At 38.2% G+C, this 10,055-nt stretch overlaps 1 protein-coding gene across 2 annotated transcripts in view; it reads right to left on the minus strand.

Annotated features, from left to right (window-relative positions):
- The window catches only part of eprs1 (glutamyl-prolyl-tRNA synthetase 1), a 39,455-nt gene extending 29,609 nt beyond the window's left edge, over positions 1 to 9,846 (minus strand). For both annotated transcript variants that reach the window (XM_038274432.1, XM_038274433.1), the window contains exons 1-5: positions 9,667 to 9,846; positions 5,505 to 5,589; positions 528 to 627; positions 309 to 465; positions 69 to 205 (exon numbers count right to left, since the gene is read on the minus strand). In XM_038274432.1, the coding sequence (XP_038130360.1) occupies positions 69 to 205; positions 309 to 465; positions 528 to 627; positions 5,505 to 5,589; positions 9,667 to 9,709 (522 nt within the window). In that variant the 5' untranslated portion in view covers positions 9,710 to 9,846. The remainder of the gene's footprint in view (positions 1 to 68; positions 206 to 308; positions 466 to 527; positions 628 to 5,504; positions 5,590 to 9,666) is intronic.
- Between the last annotated feature and the right edge of the window lie 209 nt (positions 9,847 to 10,055).

Here is a 10,055-nt window from a genome sequence, read left to right on the forward strand (position 1 = left end):
GTCATTAAAGATGAATTAAAGGATAAAACGATAAAAACCACTGAAATAGAGGAGATTGAAAAACTTACAGTGGTATTGTTCTTTTCAGATTTCTTGCTAGCATACTTGTTTCCCACAGCTGAGAAGGGAACCTGGGAGTTCAGGAAGAAGAACCAGCGGCTGACGTGAGGGAAAGATTTACTCTGGCTTGTCCAATCACTATGAGCTGTAGAGAGAGGAAATGCTGTGAGGCTGCAGCCTACACATCAGATACAGGATGTACAAAGTGCAAACTGACAACAAATTGGGGAAACCGAGCTGTTAGTTACTTTTCAGGGCAGCCCACACAGACAAATCAGCCAGGGTGAGGGCATGTCCAACCAGGAAGGTCCGCAGAGAGAGGGCCTTGTCCAAGTCTGCCAGCGCCAACGTCAGATCGGGTTGATCGCACAGACGGCGAGCGCTGAACTCCAACCAGTGGTCCACCTAAAGTCACCATCACATTAAAGATGGCCAATCCAATCAGAAGCCAGTTTGTATATACGCACCTCAGTCTGCTCCATCATATTGGCGCCGTAGAGGCCGAGAGCGGGAGCCACCCGGGCCAGGTAGCGGCTAATGGAGTTAGCATCGCTGAACTGGATGGAACTGATAGCAGAGAAAGAAACGTTAATCATGTTCCTGTTCACATAAAGCACTAAAAAAAATACAATTTAGAACACGTTGCACATTTTCACATTAAGACAAAATTTTAAAAAACATATTTCAGTGTACTTTATTGTGAACGACCAAGAAATGGTCACAAGTAGTGGAAGGGAAAGAATGCAAAGTTCTAATGCTTCGTTTACACCGAACCAAACCTGAGCAGCAAAAAAGCTTTTTTGATGCTTGTACACATTAAAGGGGAACGCTGTTTTTTTTTTTTCTTTCTTTTTTTCTGTTAGGTTATATCCAAGTAACATCTTCCTATGGGCAACGACTTGAAGGCACAAACTAAACTGTTCATAATGTATTCTTTATGGTACGCCAGCATTCATAACATGTAGGCGAATCACTGTCCCCCAGACATCCGCGGTTATATTTTTTATATTTATACGTTTGAAAGACAAAGCGGCGTGTGTCTGACGTCATCCACGCATGCGCACTGGAGTCGTAACAGGCAGTCTGGGCCACAGGCGGCTACGCTCTACCCCTTCTATTCATTCGGCTAGCTAATCTGAAGCTAGCAATTCCATATGGAGAGCGAGATCATCTATGGTAGTAGCACTAGACATATTCCAGGCCTGTGAGTAAAACTAGCAGCAGTTCAGTGGACAGGAAGAATGAATGGTAGCCGGCTCGCGCGGATGAGGTCATACACACTCTGCTTTGTTTTTAAAACATATGAATATAAAAATATAACCGCGAATGTCTGGGGGACAGTGATTCGCCTACATGTTATGAATGCTGGCGTACCATAAATAATAAATTATGAACAATTTAGTTTGTGCCTTCAAGTCGTTGTCCATAGGAAGACGTTACTTGGATATAACCTAACGGAATATCTTCAGAACAGCTCAAAATGACACAAAACTTATATGGGTTAGTAGAACATGATGTAATAACGTAAAATCAAGGGGCCAATGTAAAAAAAAAAACGCTGTTCCCCTTTAAGGTCAGATGCAACTCAACAGCATCTTTCATGCTCCTGTAGCACATCCAGTAAAGTTTGATGATGCGTCTGATGCTTCTGCTGCTCCTGTGTTCTGTGGCAGAGAGCGACTTTGCTATATTTGCTGTGATCAGTGGGTTAAAAGTAGTTTGAATACGTTTTAAAGTGAGAAAGTCCACCTGAAAACATCGTCTGTGCATTTACAGGGTTTACACAGTAATGAGTAACTCTAATTTAATGCTCTTTTGATGCTCTTAGAAATAATTTTAATGGCATCAACAAGTACCCATGACTCTCATATAGAGAATATAAAACACGGCAAAATCCTTTGTCATCTTTTCCCTCTGACAGGCTGCAGCCATGTCCAGAATTCCTCTTTTCCAGACACTTTTGTTAAAATTAGCATTTTCCCCCCATTCTCCAGCTGCTTCAAGCTTCTTTTCCAAACGTACGGCTTTACGATCAACCGGAAGCAATTCCACGCAAACAAGCAGAACAATTAAGATCTTATATAGCCAACGAAAATAAAGCATTTTAAATGCGACGATAATCACATTTAAGCATTTTATTGACAATTAAGGCCTTAATTTAAAAAAAAATTAAGATTTAATGACTTAATGATTTTTAATGACCTGCAGAAACCCTGAGTAAGTTCATCCAGATCACCATCCTGCCTTCAAATATTCTTTCTCTGTCGGAGCTGCTCAGACCCCCACATAGCGGCGGTGCGCTGTCACTGGGGAAACCCTCTTGGGGGTTTTGCCCTACTGTTCGCGGCGGCTGGAAGTAGATTTAGCGTTTTTCATGCAAGTAATCCAAACTGCAGGCACCAGCAGGATAAAAGCAAACATATTTTCCCGGCAGGTTTCTACATTTTAAGTCAATTTAGGCGTTAATTAACCGTTTCAGAGGAGTGATCAGAGCGCTCTGCATCAGCAGTGCTGTGTCTGTCTCCCTGCCAGCTCCCAGATCAGATTCTCTGATTGGTTGCAGCAAAAGTTCACATTTCTCCAGTATCTACTGCTTGTGAAGAGCGTCATGCGCCTCAGAAGCTCATGAGGCGCTGCTTCTGCTGCTCAGATGTGTCAAGATGCGCTGCTCCTGATGTGCTGCAGGAGCTTTTGATGTGCCTTGATGCTCGTAAACCAGAGACTTTACATGTAAACCAGCTGCTTCTGCTGCTCTAAAAGTGTTCGGTACAAACGTAGCATTAGATTCCTTTTTTTTTTTTCATAAATAAAAATCCAGAAAAGGGAATATGAATGCGTGAAAATGATGAGGTTTTCCTCATACAATAAGGACTTCTCTTGTAGATCCATCCTGCTGAAAGTGGATCCTTTGTCCTGGTCTGAAATCTTTTTCAGACTCCAACAGGCTTCCTTCTAAAATTATCCCTCATTTAAGCTCTCACCAGCATGTGTTTAGGCGAATATGCAGCTTTATTTTTAACCACCACTCACAGTGGCCTGCATGTAGACCAATTTAGTTTTCATCTGGTCAATGTTGTGCCAAACCCTTTCTATTTTTGGATGCTAGCTTAAACAGCTATGAGTTATTCACCCTATGGTTTTTAGAAAACAAACTGACCTGTCTGGTTTGTACTTTGATCATAACGTTACAATTGTTTATAAACATTATCTAATAAATCTCTGGATCGTTAGATTCATTTCGAGAATAAATTACACACAGGAGAATCCCATTTACGATCCACATCTCTGCTTATCTGTAAAAACATTGAAATTATGCAGTTTTTCCCCGCTCTTTATATAAATGTGGTATCCTGTTGATCTAACATGAAAATCAAGCAAATTGATTGTTGGTAGTGGTTGTTCAGGGTGAAAGGTAAGGCCAGGCGATTGGACGAATCTATCGCCCATCAACGACAGACTCAGTCCTACAACAATGGTTTTTAAAAGTGATTTTTTTTTTCTTTTTTGGACCTAAGGCAGGGGTCGGCAACCCAAACTGCTCAAAAAGCCATATTGGAACAAAAACTAAATCTGTCTAGAGCTGCAAAAATGTAAAAGTCCTCTATCAGCCTCGTATGGCAACACGGGCTCTAAGAGTATTATCCCACTATAAAAAAAGAACTATGTGGGCTTAAATATATAATAAACATTCATGATTAAATGTTTATCCTGGGCAGATGTCACATAGCAGCATGAGGTGAGGGAGGAGCAGTGAATGCTCTCACTGAGCACCGCTTCACTGCATGGTTTAGTTGCATTGATGAAATTATAGAAACATAATAAAGGAATCTTTCTATGGTGGACGTGTTTCTGTTGGGAGGAGTCTACTGAATCATGAGGAACCAAGCAGGAACTGACATCCATCAGAGCAGCACTCTCCAATCCCGAAATCCCACATCCTCCGTCACCAGCGTTCCTTGGTGTTATTTTGTTTTGAGGATTTGGGGAAAAAAATCAAATACCGGCATCAGAGCGCTACCTGTTTGATCCATGGACGTTTTTTTCATGCCTGAAACCAAACTAGCAGCAGTAGTGGATTTTGGAAATGCAATCCATTTCTTAAATTTATCTTTGCTCTCCTCTAATTTATCCAGAAGTTCTGCAGTCAAATTCTTTGTCTCACTCACAACTTTGTGATTGGCTGCATATTTAGCCTTCCCTGGAAATGCCTTTCCAAATTACTATTTTTATTATTTGGCACCAAAGCAAAAATCCAGGCAATCCTTCCGCATTGATAATGAAAGCAAATTATTTGGTCCATTCTTCTTAGAATCCTCTGTTCTCATCAGGTATCTTCATTTTTTCTAGGGATGCGCGATATTGGGATTTTGGCCGATTTCCGATATGCCGATATTTTAAAACTCATGTAGCCGATAACCGATATCGATACTGATGTTAAAGCCGGACAAAAATAAGTAGTCATTGAAAATAGCAGTTTTGTTATTCATTCCTGACACTTTGAAAAATAATATACTCAAATATATTTTCATACGCGGATATCAAATTGACTTTTAAATACGCTGTATCGATCTATTTTACTTTCAAAATCTCGTGAAATTTCATCTTTCTGTTACAAACTCTTGTGATATTTTGCAAATTCTTGTGAGATTTTGTTAGTAAAATAGATCGATACCGCGTCAATATATCAACATATAATAATATGGCAAAATTTCGTGAATTTTCAGGGGATTTCGTAGTATAACGATGACATATAGCAATATTTCATTAGTAAAAGAGATTGATATGGTGTTTTTAAATGGCAATATATCAGCATATGAAGATATTGTGATATTTTAATGTATCAATATTTTTTTCCTCGTCTTTAGAAGTTTTTAAGTCTGTAAAAAAGAAGTTTTTGTGGAAGAAGAAGAAGTAGTATATATATATATATATATATATATATATATATATATATATATATATATTTTTTTTTTTTTTAGATTTAGAAACTCAGAAGCTGATTAAATATCGGGTTAAATATCGGTGGGGTGGCCGATGTCCGATATTCAGTTTTAAGGCCGATACAGGCCGATACTGATAGGGGGCCGATTATATCGTGCATTCCTACTTTTTTTCCCTTTGGGATCCATGGCCCAAGACACACCCATCATTTTCTTTGCCTGGCACCGCACCACGCTGAGATATGTGTTGCAGGCTTTGACCACTGATCTCTGTGGCTATGATGCACATTTTCGCTAAAATAAATGTTTACATATATTTTTTAAATGTATTTATTATACAAATGTTTACAGCATTGGAAAATATAATGAATGCAAGTCTGACCTCCTGCACACCATATTAAAATAAACAAACCAAAAAACAGAAAGTAAGAACTGAGCCAAACCAGACTAGCAGCTTTTTTAACTACATAAAACATTATAAAACAGGCCAAACATGTCACTTACTCTGAGATGTGAAGGCTGTTGTCTTTTCCCTCCTCCACTGACACCTGAACAGTGCTCTTCACATGCTCGGCAGCCAAAAGCGCTCCTGTATAACCAGATATAATTATGTCAACTTGAGATCAACAGATGTGTAATTAAAGGCCAGTTTACATGTTTTCTGTTTTCACTGAGTAATCATTAAAAAGTCCTCAAAACTTACAGAATTAAACTGGAAGAGGAAAACTACCATCTGTCTCTGAGACATTATCTTTACATTCCTGGTACAGTTACACCTAATTATGCGTAACAACAGCAGCTAGTATGTTTCAGTGTCATCTCTACATAGCAGAGATTTTTCATGATGCTTACGAAGGTGTTCTACTTTTTCAGTAAAAGTCACAGTTTCAAGCAAACAAAACAATAAGAAGGATACCTCAAATATGCAGAGAAGTACAGTCTCTGTTTTTTGAAAGCTATATGCTGTTTGTTAAAATGCTAAATTGTTTTATTTTATGTATTTATTAGTTTGTAAACATTATTCCACACCCAATCAAAAACCACAAAGACCTGGCCTTATTTAAATTTTTCAGACATTTGATAATGGCATTTCACTGGTCGCCTAAATTAAGGTTTCTTTGCTCTGCAATACTTTTGTCAGTATCAATTAAGTCAGCAGACACTCAAAACGTGGCCCATAACGAGCCATCAAGAACTAGACTGATAATAAATTAGACTGAAGCTAAAATGATCTAAAAACCAACCAGGGGTGTGGTTACAGAGTTAGGAGGTCTGAGGGGTCTGAATCAAAACTGTCCTGCTCTTGAGAAACAAGTGGGGTCCCATGCAGAACCGCAAGCAAAGCACAGAAAAAGCTTTTAAATTAGGTTTATTTTTTACGCAAGCATATTGAATTCACCAAAGAAAAAACAGATCTGACAGCTTATAAGATCTTTTGTCATAATTACGAGATTGGTATCTATGGTGAATGCAATACGCTTCCGTAACTTGTCATGTTCATAAATAAAATAAAGCTTTCACAAATCAGAAACTGTAACTGAATTTATGTACAGCCTCAGGACAAGATTTGAGACCAAGTTCGAAGGATCTAAATATTGTGGTTTTTGATTAGGACCTGGTGTGGTCTATATCCTGGAAAAGCCATAGAATGAGGCTACCTGTCAATTTCATGAATAATATAAAGCTTTTACAAATCATGACCTGTGTTTGCATACATATATTCACATACATACACAAATATATATATATATATATATATATATATATATATATATATATATATATATATATACATACACATACATATATACATACACATACATATATACATATAGTCACTAAAGAACATTTGAACGCAGGTTTTAATAGTTAACGTCAGGCACGTGCAGAGGGGGGGGCTAAGGGGGCTTGAGCACCTGCCCCTTTTGCTCCATGATCCCAATGTGCCCTTTTGGCCCCTTTTTTTTTTTTTTTTTTTTTTTTTTTTTTATTTGACACATATACTGAAATTATTATTATTATCTTTTTTTTTTTGGCGAGAAAAACAATACAATAAGCCCTCTGGTCACATTGTTACCTTTGACCTTTTGCCGGTGACGACACACTTGCCTCTCGCACAGTCAGATAAGGTGACTAACTGCGGAGCTAAAGGTAGCGAATATTCCACATTACACTGTGGCCGCTGCTCATTTGGCCCTAAGCAAGATCAACCATGATCGGACGGATGGCTATGTCTTCAGTCTGCACCGCCTCTCCAATGTCAACCTGAATAGACATGTAAGTGAAACCAAATGAGCCCCATGGATGATGCAGTATTGTTTGATCTAAAACACTGTTTACTCTGTGCTTTTAGTCTTTTACATTGAAAATTATGTTTTTTAATTCACAAAAAACTGTTCTGTAATGATTACAGAACAGTTTTTTATGAATTAAAAAACATAATTTTTGGTGAAAATACTGGAGTAGGCTTGCCACTTGTCAGACAACGGAAAACTTTGAACGTTGTATAATTTCTCTACTTTAGCAAAGAGTAGCGGTTTAAACGGAGGAAAGTATAGGACGCGACGCGCCTTTCCCTGAAGAACTACTGAGCGGGAGGAGACAGCAAGGTGAGGAAAAGCTGTTCTTATCTATCGATTCAGTATTTTTATCATACAGACATTAGGCTGTTGTTCTTGTGCTATGAGCTAGCTGCTAGCTAATGACTTTGCTAGCAAAGCAAGATAACTAAAAAGCTTCCCTGTGTCGTTAATGATAGTAGGACATTCTTCAGTATTACTTATGCAATAGGGGCACATCGCCCGTCAAAAACCTATCATCTCCATAATGGATATATGTCTGATTTTCTAATTTCCTTTGCTGCATGATGTACATTTCATTTATTCTAGCGTTAGGTAAATGTATCTTAAAGGAGAACTCATCCAAAACTACCATGATAGATATATGATAGATATAATGTATGAAGCTGGTGAAAACAAAACTGCGCAGCTTATGCAAGGAGGATCGGTTGTCAGACCTTCTTTTGTTGGCAATCGAGAAGGATGTGCCAATCATTCACAGTGAGGTTATTAACATTTTTAAAGACATGGCTAACAGAAAACTGCTGCTGTGAACAAAAGAGAACAAAAATAGCAAAAATACTTAAACGTTGGAAATTTGTTTTTAAACAGTTAAATCACTATGACGGAAAATAAGTTTTTGCATCATAATCTTGGATTTAGTTTGGGGGAAAAAGAAAGGCAAGAGACTGAAATAAATAAGACATTGACCTTCACTCAACACAGAAAAGATGAGACAATGAGGAAAAAAAGAAAAGAGCAACTGACAAGAAAAAACGAAGAGGAAAGATTGAAGAAAATGTATATAGGTACTTACAAAATACACTAAGACACAAACAGAGTAGGCTTTTCTCATGGTGACATGCATTAATAAAATGTTTGTTTTGTTCTTTTTTTTCTGCAGTTCTAGTTAAAGTTTGATGCAGCAGCTCTGCTTTTCTGAATGGACTGTCTCCATCTCCACTGTCAGTACAGCAAACCAGGCAGACATTCTTTTTTATAGATTACAGTACACTAAAAGGTTGCATTGTGCCCTTGTATGCATTTTTAACAGTTTAATTCTGTAAAGACAAAATATGTCTGGTGGTCCAGCTCTGATTTACATCTTTGGCTAAATTGCAGGTTTGAATATTGTAATACTTTCCTATAACAAAATAGACCTGCAGAAAGAAATTACTAATAAAATATTTTACATATGCATAGTTCTATGTTCTTTGTAGATATTTCCCTTAGCTTTGATTGTATGTCTCACAATTTTGTAATTTATCATTGTTCATTAAACTCTGAAAGCTATGTGACTTTGTTAATATTCTGTCCTAAAACGCGATAAGATGTGCCCTTTTTTTTTTTTGAGCACCTGCCCCTTTAGTGGTCTCTGCACGGCCCTGGTTAACGTGTTGTAGCTTTAAACAGGACCTCCTTACATGTTTCAGCCTGCTTGCATCAGCCTGCTGTATTCACTCTGAGGCTCCAGGGGGCGCTATTTCACCTGTTGTCCTTTCGGTTTATTCAAGTATCGTCCTGATTTATACTAGGAATGCAATATCAAGAAGATCCAAACAGAAAGGGACGAATAAAGCGTCGGAAAACATACATTTAACACGATATCATAGAAAATATGATAACCCGACCTAATTAGGACTAAACTATGCAAACTCAAAGGGATAAATACTGGCTATCCCAATGAAATAATTCTTTTTCTAATCTTGAACTTCAACTAGCTAGGTAAAATGTCATGTTGACATGTCATGATGACATGGGAAGTATTACACGTATTAAAGTTACTATTTAGGACAGGAAAATTACAGGAATTGGTCACAACTTCGGTTTTAAAGGATTTTAAAGAGCGCCACGACTACAGGTTAGCTGCCCAGGCTGAGCTTATATAGACTTACTATAACTCACTTCAAACACTAGTTTCTGAGAGAGGAAACTTCTATTTATATACCTGTAGTATTTCACGGAATAAATAATCAGACATAACTCGTTTATAAATCTTTAAAAGTGAAAGGGATGTTTTGTTTTGCTAGCTGATGAGCTGTCACCCGGGGCGCGTGCAGGCTCACAGAGGCTGGGATGATAATGATTAAATGACAGCTGAAGCTCACCTAGAGGCGGGTTGTTGGTGTTAATCCTCAGGTTTAATGCCATCCTGCTGGATTAGCTTTGCAAACAGCCGGTTGTCTTCACACTGTTAAAAAAGAACCAAGAGAAATGAAATGATCCACAGGAGCTTCTCTCTACACGCCACACTAGCGGCCCGGAAGAAGAGAGAGTATTACTGTGACGAACAACCAAGACAACACTGCCTCCTGCTGTATGGGAGGAAGCAGAACCACACCGCTGCGTCCTGGGGGTTCTTCTTACTGTTATTATTATTTGTTTTTTGGAAAGCAACTTATTGTGATTATGTGATACGCATTACCATCATCTACTGGAATGGAGTGCGGGTCGGTATACTATATAAAAATTCTCCCACAAAAATAAATACATACAT

This window comes from Cyprinodon tularosa, unplaced genomic scaffold, assembly GCF_016077235.1.
Source record: "Cyprinodon tularosa strain WSP-4 unplaced genomic scaffold, ASM1607723v1 ctg916, whole genome shotgun sequence".
NCBI lineage: Eukaryota > Metazoa > Chordata > Actinopteri > Cyprinodontiformes > Cyprinodontidae > Cyprinodon > Cyprinodon tularosa.